This window comes from Catharus ustulatus, chromosome W (genome assembly GCF_009819885.2).
Source record: "Catharus ustulatus isolate bCatUst1 chromosome W, bCatUst1.pri.v2, whole genome shotgun sequence".
Taxonomy (NCBI): Eukaryota; Metazoa; Chordata; class Aves; order Passeriformes; family Turdidae; genus Catharus; species Catharus ustulatus.
In genome coordinates, this window is record NC_046261.2 from 5,692,442 (window position 1) to 5,710,644 (window position 18,203).

The 18,203-nt window shown below is 48.8% G+C and overlaps 1 protein-coding gene across 1 annotated transcript; it reads left to right on the plus strand.

Moving 5' to 3' along the window:
* Positions 1-1,856: 1,856 nt before the first annotated feature.
* Positions 1,857-17,891, plus strand: LOC117005036 (ras guanine nucleotide exchange factor K-like). The gene is made up of 3 exons (XM_033076259.1): positions 1,857-2,317; positions 16,834-16,951; positions 17,382-17,891. The coding sequence occupies exons 1-3, from the start codon at positions 1,857-1,859 to the stop codon at positions 17,427-17,429; spliced, it is 627 nt and encodes a 208-aa protein (XP_032932150.1). The 3' UTR covers positions 17,430-17,891.
* Positions 17,892-18,203: the final 312 nt, after the last annotated feature.

Consider the following 18,203-nt stretch of genomic DNA (forward strand, 5'->3'; position numbering starts at 1 on the left):
TTTCTGGATGAGATTCCAAGCTTGCTTTCATGTGCTGCAAGAAAGCTTTAATAATATCTTTTGATATTGTGACTGATTGTCCTTGACTTGATGCACTAGCATCTGCTGCCCACGCCGGAATCCCCTCTGACGCTGTAATATATACTGTGTCATCTCGTTGCTCATCAGGAATTTCTTGTACAGTAATTTCACGAATACAAGCCGCACCAATTTGACTAAGATTTTGCTCCTAAACCGGAAATGCGGCTAATAATCAGGAGCGGCTAATACAACCTCAGAAGTGCCTGCCAGAGTGCTGAGCCGAGCAGCTGCAAAGTCGGCATTTTGCGATTGTTACAAATCGCTACTTTGTTGCACCGCGGGTGGAGCCTGGCTCCCTGTAGGCAGCACGGGGGGCGGGGAGAGAGGCGGGAGAGCTCTCTTTCCTCCTCTGCCACAGCCCAGGGGAGAGACGGGGGGGGGCCCGGCGCCGCCATTGCCGCGGCCCGGGGAGGAGAGGGGGGACCCGGGCCGCCCCTACCGCGGCCCGGGGAGGGGGGGGGAAGCCCGCGCCGCCATTGCCGCAGCCCAGGGAGGAGAGGGGGGACCCGGGCCGCCCCTACCGCGGCCCGGGGAGGGGGGGGGGGAAGCCCGCGCCGCCATTGCCGCGGCACGGGGAGGGGGGTGGAAGCCCGCGCCACCATTGCTGCGGCCCGGGGAGGGGGGGGGAAGCCCGCGCCGCCATTGCTGCAGCCCGGGGAGCCGACAGGAGCCCCGCGCAGCCATTGCTGCGGCCCAGGGAGGGGGGGGAAGCGCGCGCCGCCATTGCTGTGGCCCGGGGAGCCGACAGGAGCCCCACACAAGCCATTGCTGTGGCCCGGGGAGCCGACGGGAGCCGCGCGCAGCCATTGCCGTGTCTCGGGGAGCCGACGGGGTGCTTTGTCCCCACCCGCCGCCGCCGCGGCAGGAGCGGGGAAACTCCGTCCCTGCCCGCCGCCGGCGCCACGGGCGCGGGAAAGCTCCGTCCCCGCCCGCCGCCGCTGCCGTAGGAGCAGGGGAAGCTCCGTCCCTGCCTGCCACCGCGGGGCAGCGCCGACCCGGGGTGACCGAGCCCAGTGGCAGCGGCGGCCGGCCCCGAGCTGCAACACCGTGCTGGACCACCTGGCCCCGTCAGCAGCCCCTAGCGGGCCGAGCCTGCACAGCCTTAGCTCAGCCAGTAAACCCCGCCCTCCCGCGGTTCTGTTACTAATTGCACGCGGGTCCTCGCTGCGAACGACAAAGCGGCTTATATTCGGGTGCGGCTTATCTATGGACAAAAAACGAAATATTTGCCAACACCCAGAGATGCGGCTTATAGTCAGTGCGGCTTGTATTCGTGAATTTACTGTATCTTTTTCTTAAAAGAGTATTTTTTATAAGAAATTGGAAAAAAGTCTTGTAATGTTAAGGTTCCGCCACTAGAAGGCGCTGCCGTCTGCCCCGTCAGGGTCGGCTGTGCTTTTTGCTTGGTCTATTTGCTACCTATCTTTTCTTGTGATTCTGGAAAACTTTTCAGAACCTCACACAATTCTTGTAACTTTTGTGAAAGGCTTTCAGCCCTTGTCTTCGTTTGTAACTGTCTGTTAGGTTGCTATGGAAACTGAGACCCGACTGTGTCGGTGTCTGTGTCAAGGGAAACGCCTCCTGTCTGGGCATGCCCCGTCTCCAATCGCAGAACCCCGGGGGTGTGGCCGCTTCTGTCTCGACCACGCCTCCTTTCTGCTCGGACCGATGTAGCCCTGCTCTCGGACACGCCTCCTCTCCTATCGTAATCATCTTCACTGTCACTAAATCCATGGCCTTCCGAGCTTGACCCGCCTATTTCACTCTCCTCTGAGATGTCCCTTTGTTTTCGGCCTCGCCTAACCCGGCGCCTGTTTCCGGACTCCCCGTCCCTATTACCGAAAGTTCCGGGTTTTGTGTTCCCCGCGCATGCCCGCCGTGTTTTGCCACCACCGCGCACGCGCCTGACGCTGCCCCTGTTGCTGTCATCACGCTTGCGCTGCTCGCTGCCTCGCTTGCGCGTCTCGCTGCTGCCGCCATTGCCCCCGCGCCGGCTTTGCCCATCACGGTCTGAGCCGTCGCTGCTGCGCATGCTGTGTCTGGCGTTCCCACTATCGGCACGGAGACTCCCGCCTCCCCCGCTGTCGCACCTGGGGTCGGTGCAGCCGCTGCCGCACTTGGAATTGGGGCCGGCCCGCGCTCTCCGGCCGCCCCGGTCGCTGTCGCGGATGGCTGATTTCCGACTATCCCTGCGATCGTGCGCACCGAGCCCGCGCTGTTCCCCGCTATTTCCGCGGTAACTTCTGCCTCTCCTGTTTCTTCCTCTATCACCCCCGCCCCCCCCCCCCCTCCCCCCGTCTCCGGGGGAGTTGCCTGTACCGACCCCTGCGTTCTGGGGACAAGGTATCTGAGAGGCTAAAGAAACAGAAATCTAGGTCTTCTAGTTCGCTCGGGAAAATTTCTAACTTGAGTTTTCCTGACTTTGGATGGGGTATTTTAGGTGTTCCAGGGGAAATAGGTGATTCTGGGGATCCTGATATTTCAGGGGATTCACTTTGACCTTCTTCAGGCCCTTCAGCTATATCTAATGCACCTTGCTGGTACCAAGAGAAATGTTCCTCCACTGGCTGCTGACCAAGTGGCAAAGACCTTTGTTCCTCCACTTGCTGATAGCAAAGCGGCCCTCCCCCCAGCGGCTGGCTAGGTAGGAATTCTTCCTCAACTTCTGAGGGACCCTGAATTGCCCTCTGACAACCGGTTAAACCTGCATTTCTGCGTGATATAACTTCCAGCATTACCCTTGCTGGAGACAAAAGCCCTAATGCCTCTTTGTCTCTCTGGGTTGCTAAGTGGTATAAACATCTATTAATTTTCTGCCAAAAACCTGGCTCAAATAATAAATTTGTTTCGGCATTCGGAAACCTAAGTCTGACCCATAAAAGCAGGCTTTTAAGTTCTTTATCTGGGATGGCCATGGGGTGAGTAGATGCCACACCTTTTAAGGTGGCTAGGAGATTAATTTGTTCCTGGCTGAATCCGCCGCCCATGTTCTGAATTTTGACCTGTCTTACCAAAAGCAAGTCCTCAAAGTCGAGCCGGACGGTTTTTTCCTGATCGCCAACCAGCAGGTCACAGGTGAGGATTCCTGGGTTTCCTCCCTTCCGAGTCTGGCTTGGAGCTGGCTTTCTCTCAGCAGAGGTCAAAATTTCTTCCCTCCAGTCTTCTCTGGTGGTGTGCCTCTCTAGAGCTGTTATTCAGGCTGATGGCTCTCCACACCTTGGTGCAGCCCACCTCTTGCCCAGGTGTTGCTCACTCAGTGCGTGCCTGCCTCTGGGATGCCCTTGGGGTGCCCAGTTGTTGCCAACCCAGGGACGCCAGTTGTGAATGGTGGTGTCTGAGTCAGAGATCACTCACCGCACAGTAGTTGGTGTTTTTAGAGTCTCTGTTTTCCAGCTCGAGCACCGAAGGAAGAGTCAGAAGCCGTTTTCTGAGGTTTCCAAGGTTGTTTATTCTTTCTTATCTAAGGAATTCTTTCTCTGACTTGCAGAGGTCTGTCCTGCAGGTCAGTTGGAGGCACACTACCTGCCCTCTGGGCAGGTCTTATCTTTTATACTATAAATTACGTACATGCTGTTTACAATTACTTTCCAATACATTACACCTACATTGCACTGTCCGACTTTCTCCCAAACCAATCCTAAAGTGCCATCCTAACCCAAAAGATGGATGCCATGAAGAAGGAGAAAGAAAGAAAGACATACCATGCCCAAATTCCTCCATCTTGTGTTCAGACCCTTAATATAAACAATTTTAAAAATTCACTTTTCTACCTTCTAACAATCTAATTTATGTTCTACTTATTTTTTGTGACTTGTAATTCTTCATATAAGGATGGTAATTTTTCCCAGGGACTGAAATCAAACCCACAGGTGTCTTGGGCACTGTGCCAAGGCATCTGAGCCCCCTGCCCAGGTTCCAGGGAAGCCAGTGAAATGTCCTGGATTCCCACAATAATTTGAATCAAGATGAACCTAATATCTTTCCTTCAACTTTATTAAACAAAAAAATGGGGAGATGTTGTAATCCACTATCCAACATGTGTTAAGAATGGTATGTCCCTTGACTACTGTGACCCCTCTAATACCTGTGGTCTGACCCTATCCCCTCTGCCTTTGTCTTATTGGCAGGATGCCAATTCCCCCCACCCCTTCCTGACCCTAGAAAACCCTCCTGTCCTTTGGGGTTGTCCTCTTTGCCTCCTGGAAACCATGAAGAAATAAACGTCAGAACTCCCAGGAAGAAAAGAGCCTCTTTTGTGTCTTTTACCCTTGTTCATGCTGGTATCTCAGGCTTTCCCTGCTACTGAGCTAACAGAGAACGGGCTAAGCCTCAGACAACGGCAGTTAAAAGCAAGGTTGTTAAGTTAAAACCATTAACAATGTTGTTTATCTCCCCCTAACTGCACTGGGTGCTTATATTCTCCAAGAAGTGTGACCTTTTAAAAGAGTTTTTAATAAGGCTTTGTTATATTTTGCTGCAGATCGTGGTTGCCATTCCTGGTTGGTCTGCTAAGCACTGCAGGCCACAGGAGAAAGATCTCATGAGGTCAGGACACTCTGCACTAAGCCAGGCAGAGGGAACTCAGATTTCCTTTCCTGAGATGGGAAGCATTCCAAAGCAACTAGAAGAAACAGCTAGGATTTACGCAAATGTGAGACCAAGACTGTGACACTGTGTGACATAGGCGCAATCCCCAGATGCATATCTGATCAAGACATGGATCTACCTCTTCTGGGTTCCGCACATCAACTCAGTGATGACTGTTGTGGTTTAACCCCAGTAAAAGTGAGAAAACTTATGGGTTGAAATAAGTGCAATTTAATAGGTAAAGCAAAACCTGTTCACACAAGCAAAACCTGTTCACACAAGCAAAACCAAACAAGGAATTAATACACTGCTTCCCATGGGCAGACAGGTGTTCAATCATCACCAGGAAAACAGCACCTCATCATGTGTTACAGTTACTAGGGAAGACAAATGTCATCTCTCAAAACATCCCCCTCCTTCCTTCTTCTTCTCCCAGGTTTATATATAGAGCATGACATCATATGGGCTGGAATATCCCTTTGGTCAGTTGGGGTCAGCTGTCCCAGCTGTCCTCTTCCAACTTCTTGTGCACCCCCAACCTATTCACTGGTAGGGTGGTATGAAAAGCAGAAAAGGCCTTAATTCTGTGCAAGCCCTGCTCAAAAATAACAAAAACATCCCTGTATTATTGACAGTTTCCAGCACAAATACAAATCTTACTCGCCCATACTAGCTGCTATGAAGAAAATTAACTCTACCCTAGTCCAAACCAGGACACTGACCAATAAGAATCAACAGGCAAATAAAAAGGATTATTAGTATGGCAAAAAAACCCATGAACTGCAGGAAAACCAAGGAAAAGTTTGAAAAAGTGATGATAGTTTTGAAACAAGTGCTGCTGAAGTGGGGAAGCAGCTGATCTATACTCTATGATGCAGCTCAGAAATGTCATTTTACATGGGCTGAACCTAGGGACAGAGTTAAATATCCATCTCTGGTTAATTCTTAGATTAAGGTGACCAGACATGCTATGAATAACATAGCTACAGATATTTTGCATGGGTGTCTCAAGTTGGACTTCATGAACCGGTGAGGACTTCTCTAGTTCTGTTATTCAGTGTTAGGAAGCACTTATGTGGTTTCTAAAGAAACTGCCAGACAAAAGATAATGCCTGCACGAGACAGCAATTTGTAGATAATCATGGCTGCATAATGACCTGTCCTGGTTTCAGCTCTTCTTGGCCACCTGTCCGGCCTATATGATGCTCTCACTTTAACTTAATGACACTACTCCCAGAATACATTGGGTCTTAACATGAGCTGGCTTACCCAAAACCTACACGGCAGTTGAATGAACAGTCACAACAGAACTCAGTATCGGGGTTGGTTCTGTTTAATAAAGGGTTTATGAAATGTGGGTCCTGCTTGACTAACCAGATCTCTTTCTATGACAAGGTGACCAACTAATGGATGAGGAAAAGACTGTGGATGTTGTCTACCTGGACTTTAGTAAAGCCTTTGACACTGTCTCCTACCATATTCTTTTTGAGAAATTGGCTGCTTATGGCTTGGATGGGTGCACTGTTCACAGGGTAGAAAACTGTCTGGATGGCCAGGCCCAAAGAGTGGTGGGGAATGGAGTTAAATCCAACTGGAGACCAGTCACAAGTACTGTTCCCCCAGGCTCAGCATTTGGGCCAGCCCTGTTTAATATCTTTATTGATGACCCAGATAAGGGGATTGAGTGTAGTAAGCTTACTAACAATACCAAGTTGGGTGGGAGTGTTGCTCTACTTGAGGTTAAGAAGGCTCTACAGAGGGTTCTGGACAAGCTGTATTAATGGGCCGAGGCCAGTGAGGTTGAATAAGTCAAAGTGCTGGGACCTGCACTGTGGTCACAACAACACCCTGCAATACTACAGGCTGAGGCAAGAGCGACTGGCAAGCTACTCATCAGATGCTGGTCATCAGCTGGCTAAACAAGTCAGTGTGTGCAGAGGTTACCAAGAAGGCCAATGGCATCCTGACCTGGATCAGAAATAGTGTGGCCTTCAGGACTAGGGAAGGGATTGTCCCTTTTTAAGTGGCACTGGTGAGACTGCAACTGTGTTCAGTTTTTGGCCTCTCACTACAGGAAAGACATTGAGATGCTGGAGTAGAGTAATTTCACGACCATAAGGCGCACCGGACTATAAGGCGCACCCCCCGGGAGTCGGCAAATTTCGCAACTTTGTAGATCATATAAGGCGCACTGGACTATAAGGCGCACTTTTTTTTTGCAGCAAGGAGCCGTGCGGCGCGCGACAAAGTAACGAATTACTGGCGGGTGCTCAATTTGCAAACATTTTTCAAAGATTGATGTAGCCTTTAAACGCAGCCCCAGGCGCCCTCCCTGTGCAGTGGGCCCCGGCACTCCTGCCCGCCCCCGGCACTGTCTGGCATGGCTCACGGCTCTCACTGCGTGGCCGTGCTGCGTCCCGGCTTCCACTCAGCCAGCGGCGGCAGTGCTTCTCCCCGCTTTCCCGTGGCGGCGGCCGCGCCGCTTCTCCCCGCTTCCCCGGGGCTGCGCCGCCTGTTACCGCTTTTCCACGGCAGCGCCGGTGACCACGCCGCCTGTCGCCGCTTTTCCGTGCTGGCGGCGGTGGCCGCGCCACCTCTTGCCGCCTCTCGCTGCTTTTCCGCGCCGGCGCCGGTGGCGGCTGTGCCGCCTCTCACCGCTTTGCCGAAGCCGCAGGGGCTGCGCCGCCGCCACTGCCACTTTCCCCCAGCTGCAGGGGCTGTGCGGCCGCCGCTTTCCCCCGGCCGCCTGGGCCGCACCGCCGCTGCTCCGATGCTGCCGCCGATCGGGCTCTGCTTGGGGCTGTTGCGGGCTCGCACTTCTCATTCCCCTCGCGCCCGGGCTGGGGCCGGCGGCAGCTCCCTCCCTCCCCTCGCGACTTCTACCGGCTGCGACCACGCACTCCCGCCCCCCGCCTTGCGACTCGGCGCTCCCGTGGCACCGCTCCCCCATTGCAGCTCGCACTTCCGGTTTGGCAAATTTCACAACTTTGTCCATGATATAAGGTGCACCGGACTATAAGGCGCACTTCCGGGTTCGGGGGAAAAATTTAGTCAAAAGGGTGCGCCTTATAGTCGTGAAATTACTGTACATCCAAAGAAGACAAATGAAGCTAGTAAAGGGTCTCGAAAAGAAAGCCTATGATAAGTGGCTGAGGGAACTGGGTTTGTTTAGCCTGGAGAAAATTATGCTGAAGGGAGACCTTATCAGTCTCTACAAATACCTGGACAGTGGTTGTAGCAAGGTGGGTTTTGGTCTCTTAAGTAGCAATTTATAGGATGAGAGGAAATGGCCTCAAGTTGTGGCAGGTGAGGTTCAGATTGTCATCAGATAGGGGACCACACTTCGTTGCAACAGTAGTTAAAGAAGTTAACCAGATTTTGGGAATCACTTGGGATCTGAATACACCTTATAGACCCCAAGCGAGTGGTAAAGTTGAATGTATGAATGGGACTCTCAAAACACCAATTAGCAAAACTTGTCAGGAAACATCCATGACGGGTTCAGGCCTAGCCTATAACTTTACTGAGAATCCACATACAACCAAGGCAGATGGATAACATCAGTCCCTATGAAATATTGTATGGCAGACCATATCAGACTCTATATATTCCAGGTGAAATTCACATGAAGAGGAAACTTGATTTACAGAGATATCTAATTGAAACAGCACCCTGGGGCCTGGCCTGCTCCCCAAATACCTGCAGAGCTGGCCTTGGATGCTGTTTCATGTAAAACAGAAAGATATTAGAGGCTCTTTCTCCCAGGGTTGGTATTCTGCTTTATTCTTAGGCTTCCATGTGGTCAGAGCGGGAGATGGGGATAAAGAGAGAGAGCCTCCACACGTGGGCTCAGGGTTTTCTATAGGTCAGGAAAGGGGAGGGGTCAGCCTTGGCTTCAGGCCAATCCCATCGCAGGGGTCAGTCCATTGGTTTTGCAGGGGTTACGGGGTTAAAGGGATGTACCATTGTTAAAGCAGTAGGGTATTGGGTTACAACATCTCACCCTTTTTTTGTTTAAAAGAAGAGAGAAGGTTATTCTGGATACAACTTAAGATCTTTCCCACCACTTGGGGTTCGTAGGGGCTTTAGATTGTTTCAGGGTTTTCATCTCTATGTGATTTACCATGGCAACAGAGGGCATGAGACCACTAATGGCCTTGAGAACCAAGTGACGAAGGATTCCAAATGCCAGTATTACAAGGAAAAGAATAACAAAGAGTAACAAAATAGTTTTGACTATTGAAGTCCACCACCCCGTGAATCCTCAGCCCTTGAACAGTTCGTTGAACCAGTCTTCAGATTCTTGCTTCACTTGTCCGATCAAGGTTTTCATGTCTCGGAGGGCAGCATGGACGTTAGGAGCTTTCGAGGTCAGGTTCATGCAGCAAAGTCCTTCAAATTCCTGGCACTCATGTCCATGTAGCAGCAGGAGAAAATCTATGGCAGCACGATTTTGGAGTGTGGCCTGCCTGGTAATTTGTTCGTCTTCTAGGAGGGAGCTGATGGCAGTGGATGTCAAATTTGCCTGTTTGACTACCCAACACTCTAGGTGGCCCAATTCACCCAGAGCCTTGGCTGCTGCTGCCCATGGAAGAAACAGGGATACAGCAACTCTTTTGGATTTGGCCCAATGGAAAATTTCAGAGTCACAATCTTTGTCCACATTGTCCGCACTTCTCTTTTGGATTTTATTTACTGATTTGTTTTTATGAGTCCAATCTTTAATTAAGGTTTCATTGGGTGCCAACAGGGACAACCGCCCAAAGGTACATGGTCCTCCTAAAAGCTTAGAGGGAATTCCTGCCCATGCCCGATCTCCACAAATCAAGAACAACCCCTTAGGGAGGCTTTTGGGACTTGTGAGAGATGGGGAGTTTGCTGCAAGGTGACTTAGAACCCCGCACCACTTTTTGGCTGTGAATTCCTCTCTATATTGTATTACATTGTGGAATTCTTTGGTGTCAGAAGGTTTTGGATAAATTACAAGCTGAATGCAATATTGTGCCGGATAGGAACCTAACAGTTCTAATTCCTGAGGTTCCTGAGCTGCTTTTGGTAAATTGGGCAGCAGTTCCTCCATAGGGTTCTCTTCTGTTTTCTGCTTACGAGTTTTGTATACTGAAATTGTGTGTATCCCGGGAATTTCATTGTGCATCTCCATTGCAAAGCTGGCTGAATATTCTCCAGCCTTCAAGGGAACTCCTACCAGGCAGGTGGACATAGGATTTTCTGCTGCTGCCGAGGACAGGCATATGTTTTCCTGTTGGAGTGTCTTTGCCAGGGTCACCCAGACGTTTTGACGCGGCTGAGGGACGATCCATGCAGCTGCCTGACTGTTCAGTGTTAACAGGATGACAACTTGGATGGGGTTCATCACGAGTTGAGTGGAAGGGAGGTATTCTCTAAAAATAAAACAAACATTTTAAAACATGTTAAAAGTCTCTAAGTCTGCCGGGAGGTCGTCTTCTGTGTCAGTTCTCTTTCCTCTTTCCGGCGATGTATTCTTTTCGAAGCAACTGCGACTTGCTTCTCTTCCTCTTCAACTGGAGCTGGCTGTTTGGGGACAAAAGGCTTCACCCATTTCTGGGGAATCCACCGAGGGCCTGAGGGAGTGGATACACACGCATAACCACGTCCCCAGGTAACAAGCTCATAGGGACCTTTGGTTTCCCAGGTTTCTGGATCCCTAATCAAAACTGGTGGATGCTCAGACAGCTTGAACTGTTTGCCACTGTTAAAATGACGAACCACAGGAGGATTCATGTTTTCAAATGAACAGTTCAAGAAATTGATAGTGAACAGGGCTTTACACAGCTTCTGCTGTGGAGACATCCACACAGTTGAATTACTCTGTCTAGCCAGAACATGCTTGAGCGTCTGATGTGCACGCTCAATCACAGCTTGGCCTGTGGGGGAGTGGGGGATGCCGGTCTTATGTTCCACTCCCCACTGCTGGACAAATTCCAGGAACTCCTTGGACACATACGCTGGGCCATTATCTGTTTTGATTTCCTTAGGGATCAACAATACTGAAAAAACTTGCCCTAGGTGTTGTTTGGCATGCACAACTCTTTCTCCTGCATGGGCAGAGGCATAAACTGCACCTGAATATGTGTCAATGCTTACATGAACATATTTGAGGCGACCAAAACTGGGAATGTTTGTGATGTCTGTCTGCCACACCTCACAGCTGCCAAGGCCTCGGGGGTTAACCCCTGCACCTAGCGATGGCATGGCCTGGAGCTGGCAGCTGGGACAGGTGGCCACAATGGCTCGAGCCTGACTCCGTGTTAGCTTGAACTGACGGATCAGACCTGGCACATTCTGATGGTATTGCTGGTGGCTCAGCTTTGCCTGTTGGAAGATGTCTGGGAGGCGTACTTGTTCTGCTGGGGTGGCAAGGGAGTCTGCCTGACGATTCCCTTCTGCGATCTCACCTGGCAAATCGGTGTGTGACCTCACATGCATCACATAGAACGGATGTTCTCTATGAGAAATCAGATAGATTAGTTTTGACAGCAACCTGAAAAGCTGCTCATTGTCAACCTCTTTGAGCACTGCCTGCTCCGCCCTGGACACTACTCCCGCTACATAAGCTGAGTCTGTTACCAAGTTGATTGGCTCTGAGAACTTCTCAAAAGCTCTTACCACTGCAGCCAGTTCAGCTACCTGAGGCGAATCCTCCACAAACTCAACATCAGTTTCCCAATGCTGAGTCTGAGGATTTCTCCAAGTCATCACCGACTTGTGGGAAGCCCCAGAAGCGTCTGTGAACACTGTGAGAGCTTTGAGTGGTCTCTGACTCCTTTTCTCATGAGGAATGAGGTGGAATTCCTCATTGAACAGCTTGTGAGACAGGGCATGGACTGATATTTGTCCACTGTAGCTGTCCAGAGACAACTGGAGACTGGCATTGCTCTGGAGCAAGTGCTCGAACATCTCCTTTGTCAGCCTCTCAGGAGAGTTCCTTCCCTCCTCGGAGAGTTTGACTGGAAGGTGAATACATGTAAAGTCACAAGCTGCCAGCTCATACAGTCTCATCCTTGCCTTACGAATCAGCTGAGCTATGAGTTCTTGTGGCTTAGTGATGGTTTTGGATCTTTGGTGGGAGAGGAAGACCCACTCTATGATTAAGAGCGAATCTCTCTGCCCCTCGATCCACTGGAATATCAAACCGTGTAAGTGTGGTAGTTTTCCCAGAATTATGAATTTGAAAGGCAGTTCAGGCTTGTAGCGATGAGCCTGCCTCTCTGCTAGAGCTTTCTGTACCTTTTCGATTGCAGTTTTTGCCTCTGGGGTCAGTTCCCTGGGAGAAATCAGCTCTCTCTCCCCCTTCAATAAATTGAAAAGGGGCTCTAGGTCCTCGTTAGTGAGGCCTAGCCAGGGCCTAACCTAGTTCAAAGACCCACACAAGGAATGGAGATCTGCTAAGGTCTTTGGGTTACAATTAATGTCCAATTTCTGAGGAACAATGGTCCTTGCAGTGATTTCCAGGCCCAGGTACTTCCAAGGTGGCATCCTTTGGACTTTATCCTCCTGCAATTGAAATCCAGCAGAGGTTAAAACCTTAACCACTAGGTCAAGCGTGTGTTGGAGTATAGAGTCATCGGGGGCACACACAAGCAAGTCATCTACATAATGTAGGATGATAGCTTCCTTTCTCTGAGCACGCACTGGAGACAGCAATGAGGCCACGTACCACTGGCATATGAAAGGACTACACTTCATCCCTTGAGGGAGCACCTTCCAGTGGTAGCGCTTCATCGGGGCTTCTCTGTTGATGGTAGGAACAGAGAAGGCAAACCGTGGAGCATCTGCTGGGTGTAAAGGGATTTGAAAGAAACAGTCCTTAATATCTAAAACTGCCAATTTCCAATTTTGAGGGAGCATCGTTGGAGAGGGCATCCCTGGTTGAAGTGATCCCATGTCTGCTATAATTTCGTTTATTTACCGGAGATCATGTAACAATCTCCATTTGTCCTTCCCTGGTTTCTTAATTACAAATACCGGGGAATTCCAAGGACTTGTAGTTTCTTCTATGTGTCCTTTTGCCAATTGTTCTGCTACAAGCTCCTCCAGCGCCTTAAGTTTTTCTTTACTCATCGACCACTGAGCTGTCCAGATTGGAGAATCATCTAACCATGTCAATTTGTGGGCAGGGCGCTCCTCAGTGGTCGCCTTTAAAAATCCTGAGAACTTTTGGGAATTACCATTTTCATTCCCCACTGAGACATGGTATCTCTTCCCCACAGGGGGCACTTATAGTCTGTAACAAACAGACGGGCACTAGCTATTTTTCCATCCGGCCCCTCAATTTGCACGATGCTTTTTGATATTTTAGCCAATTTGCTTCCCCCTATACCTTGGATTTTGCCTGCCACGGGTTGCAATTCCCATTGTGACGGCCATATCCTTTCGGGTATGATCGTCACATCTGCCCCTGTGTCCAGCACCCCCTCCACATGGAGATGGTCTGAACCATGGGTCAGATTGCATGCCAGAGAGGGTTTTTCCTCACCCACCACCTCTGCCCAATAGACTTCAGGTGATTTTCCTTCTGCTGTGATTTCCTTTGGAACAGGGATGGCCTGGGCGAGGATTTGCCCCTCGTTCAGGTAATAAGGTGGTTGTGAGCAGCGTGCTAAGAGAACGAAACCTGAGACATTTTCCTTCTTGGATAATGGAAGTAATTCCATCTCCAAGGGTGTGTGTGCTGTGTCCCCCATAACTAAATACTCACAGCGCAGTTCCAAATGCAACAGCGTCAGGCCTAGTGAAGTGCTAGACAGATCCACTGTAATTGCTGTCCACTCTGTTGACATAAAACAAACACCTTTAGTGGTCTTAAGATTGAGACGACCAAAAGGCGTCCAACCCTTGCTAATTGAATGTTTAACATTAATGCTATCATTAATCCCCACACCATTTGTCCCGTCCTCCCCCTTAGTTTTAAAGAGAGAGGTTTTTTCCCGTGTGGAACCCGCAGTATTTATATCTTTGCGCGTTGTGGTATTTATGGCGGGTACGCGCTGTACACCTAGTTTTTTTGTTTGTTGGTCTTCTTCTGTTTCTGACTGTGTGGGCAGTCCCTTGCATAGTGTCCTGTTTCCTTGCACTGGAAGCAGGTGATGTGCTGCAGCTGCTGTGGTGGTACCGGTTGCTTCCTTGGTCCTGGTGTCATAGCTGCTGCAGATCGTGAGTGTGCTGGTCCTGGATTCCTCTCTGGTGCACTGAACAGTTCTGCTTTTCTGGTGCAGGCTTCTATCATCTGTGCTAAGCTAGGTGGTGGGTCGAGGGGAAGACTAAGTATGACCCTGCGACATGATTCATTAGCGTTTTTCTGAGCCATCTCCTTTAGTAGCTCTGCCTGCACCTTTGGGTCCGAGACTTGTCTCTCCACCTGTGCACGGAGGCGATCCAGGAACTGCAAGAAACATTCTGAAGGAAACTGTTTAATATTAACATAACTACCTGTGACTTCAGCAGTAGGTAATTGATGGAAAGCTTTTTCTGCTGCTAGAGAGATCTTATCCAAAACAAATTTAGTTAATAAACGTGCCTGTTTATCAGGGTTTTCAAATTGTCCCTCTCCTGTTAGGTGTTCCTGTGTAATATCATTATCATCCTCATCTTTTGCACTTTCTGGGCTTTGTTGTAGTTCCTGCAAAAGTACTCTTAAAGATCTTTTCCAAATGCTTTCCCACAATTCGAATTCCGAAACTGAAAGTAAACATCTGAATAAATCCTTAATATCATTAGGTACCATCTCATGAGAACTAAATGTTGCTCTTAAAAATCCTTTAAACATTTCACTGTGTCTGCCAAATTCTCTTTGAACCTTACAAATTTCCTTTTTATCTTGGTATGGTAGTGGCTGATATGTTCTCCTGCCATTTCTCTTACCCATATAAATGACAGGAGCCACAGACGGTATCTGAGTTTCCAGAATCGGGGTTTTAGGGATGGGCTCTATTCTGGGCTGTGTTATCTGTTGATAATGTGCCTCCACCGGGACAGTGTCCTGAGCGATGGGCGGTGCCGAGGCCGAGGCCCTTATCTCAGAAGGAGGTTGTGTAGAAGCTGTAGAACCAGTCCTTCCACACCCACCCCCACCCCCATCTGTGCTAGCCTGATAGCTTGGGGGAGGGGATGGCAAAGCTCGGGTACAGGGAGAACAGTCCTGAATACCCAGAGGCGAGGATGAGTTTGGAGAGGGGTCTGAGGGTGTTAGCAAGGGAGAAGGAGTATTATGGGAAGAAGAAGAGTTTAATGCCATGTGGCTGGAACCATTTTGGGTTTTGCCTTCAGCCTCAGTAGTAAAAGACACGTGGCTGTCAGCATGAGTTAGAGAGACAGAGGAGTCAGATTTCTTAGGTGAAGAGGGAACAACACATGTAGAGGGACAGATACAAGAACTGGTTGTCTCTGAAGCAGTTTGCTGTGGCTGCCTGTTATTTCCTGTTTGAAGTAACAGTTTTCTAATTTGCAAAAATATTGGGATGAACATTAAGGCTTTTTTATCCCCATGTTCGACTTTTAAAGTTAATAAATCTCCAATTTCATTCCAAAATAAAACCGAATTCATATCTTCCAAATTAAGATCAGATCTTTCTACAGACAGCCACCTAGCAAACCTATGTAGTTCTCTGTTAGTAATAATCACATTTGCAATTTTTAAAAGTTCTCTAATTTGTGAAGCCACCCTCTGTTGCAAAGTAGATTGCTGTGTACCCATATTTTTCACAGCAATTTACTCTAATATCTCACTACAAAGCACAGTTAAAACACAGTAAGAGAAGACTGCTAGTTGCCGGCAAAACTGGCACCTCCCCCCACAGAGAATCACAGGCTGCAGCAAAAACGGCGCCTCTCTTTCAAATCAACTGTCTGGCGTGATACTGTACACACGGCAGAAACTGTTTCAAGGCGGCCTTGCTACCCCCACCAGTGTCTCCGGCTGCAGACAGCTCCAAAACCCCCAGGGCAGATGCTGTGCAGCCCAGCTCCCGGCACCTCGATGCTACAGAGAAAGCACTTCAAAATCCCCCTCCCCACGGAGGAAAATTTATACTTACCACTCTCTGCGAAGTACCAAGGAGCTGAAGAACTGTACTTTGTAACTGTTCCTGATACCGACCTCCCTTGGGCTGAATGGTTTACCGGTTTCGTCCCCTTAAGCTAGATCTGCTAGAAAGCAAGTTTCGCCCGCAGGGTAGTTGGGCTTCCCGTCGGCTTTTTAACCCTCTAAGGGCACAGCCTCTCATGTGGATTTTAATTCAAAAAAAGACCACGTTCCGGGCGTTAACTTAAACAGCACCCTGTGGACCTGGCCTGCTCCCCAAATACCTGCAGAGCTGGCCTTGGTGCTGTTTCATGTAAAACAGAAAGATATTAGAGGCTCTTTCTCCCAGGGTTGGTATTCTGCTTTATTCTTAGGCTTCCATGTGGTCAGAGCGGGAGATGGGGATAAAGAGAGAGAGCCTCCACACGTGGGCTCAGGGTTTTCTATAGGTCAGGAAAGGGGAGGGGTCAGCCTTGGCTTCAGGCCAATCCCATCGCAGGGGTCAGTCCATTGGTCTTGCAGGGGTTACAGGGTTAAAGGGATGTACCATTCTTAAAGCAGTAGGGTATTGGGTTACAACATCTAATGGTCTTAGGTTCCCCTTTGTAGAATCTCCAGACTTATGTCGTGCTATCCAGACCTATAGGACTGGACACACCTGCAAATCTCTTTCAACCTGGAGACTGGGTCTATGTTAAGTGTTGGTGATGCCTTGGGTTTTAGCTTTTATATTTTTCAGATTCTCTGCTGCTTGGTGTGTAACTCTGAAACTTCATATTAGGTGTTAGTAAGTTCTCTTCACAGGGCAGTTAGACAAAACAATCCCTTTCTAGCTAGAGAATCAAGGACAACCAGTATCCAGAAAAAGTGTGAACAACGGTGAGAAATAGGGGGTAAGCCAGGGGGGTGAGACTTTATGGCCTGAGGCTGTGATTGGACAATTGACCCCAATATGTAGAGGAACCAAAACTTATAAAAGTGTAAAAACTCGTGATCAAGATCCATCTTAGATTCAACTTGGGCGTAGCCCCGGCCATGGTCTTGCACTGCCCAAGGTGTACCCTTTCAATAAATACCTATTTTATTCCTTTTTCTCTGTCTAGTCTCTGTTCCAGGTCAGTCTTTCCAGGCATCAGTATTAGGAAACATTTCTTCACTGAAAGAGTGGTGAAGCATTGGAACATGCTGCCCAATGAAGTGGTTGAGTTATCATCCCCAGAGGTATTTAATCATCTGTAGACATGGTGCTTAGGGACATGGTTTAGTGGTGGGCTTGTGTGGGAATACAGCTAGAGAGCATAACTGAGCACTGCTCAGCTTGTCACAACCTACAAGGATGTGGTACCCATAGTAGACCATAAGCCTTGGCAAGAGTAAGTGGGATTTTGAAGAAGGAATGTAAGAGATAAGAAAGTGCTTGGTATGAGGTGCTTAGTATGCTGTTTTGTGGGGAATCATGCGAAGGACTGTACGTACCTGGCTAACTTAGAGCGAGGCATTGATAAAACAATGTTACTTACAATTAACCAATATAGCCTAGTTACATGAATATTATTGGTGCGCTATTTTTAACAATAACTGAAAAAGTATATAAACTCTACTTTGTGTATTAATAAACAACTTCATTCCTTCATGCATGCAAATCATGAAGACCCCATCTCTTCATTACAACCACCGTCAAATGGCGCTCACCGTGTGAGGAATTGACTGCCGGATGGCAGATTCCCCATAGGATGAGACTCCACTCAGAGAAAAAAGAGAGACACTCTTCTTGGGAGAAGTGGGAAACACTGACCAGAGACAATCAACCCCTCTGGAAAGAGGTGAACTACAGGGGCTGGTTCCCCTGAATTCTAATTTGCTATAGGGAAAAATGGGACGGGCAATATCCAGACAGAAAAGAGACGTTTTCGAACTTATGCAAAAGCTGATACAACAGCATGCCAAACCTTTGCCTTCACATCATTTAAAGATTTTATTGAAATGGACATCACTTAAACTCCTGGATGTTATGGGAGGGGGCTTACAACTGGTCTGTGAGCCAGAGAGGGTTAATGGATAAGGTTTATTTCTGAAAGGAGTTTTATCAAGGTCATTGGCATGGAGACAGAAAAGAGAAAAGAGAAGAGAGAAGAGAGAAGAGAGAAGAGAAGAGAAGAGAAGAGAAGAGAAGAGAAGAGAAGAGAAGAGAAGAGAAGAGAAGAGAAGAGAAGAGAAGAGAAGGAGAAAGAGATAAGTGGAAGAAACCTGAAACTGGGAAAAGTATTTTTAGAAAAGTTTTGTGAAAAACGGAGGTGGAGATGGTTTTCCACCAATGAACGTTATGTTAATCCATTGTAACCAATGAATAAAGTGTAAACTTTGTAGAGTGTATAAAAGCTGGCTGTTGTAATAAATGGGATATTAGCCTTCTGAAATGTAGTGCATCCTTTCATATGTTGTGTCCGCCCCAACAGCAACATCTGGTGACGCC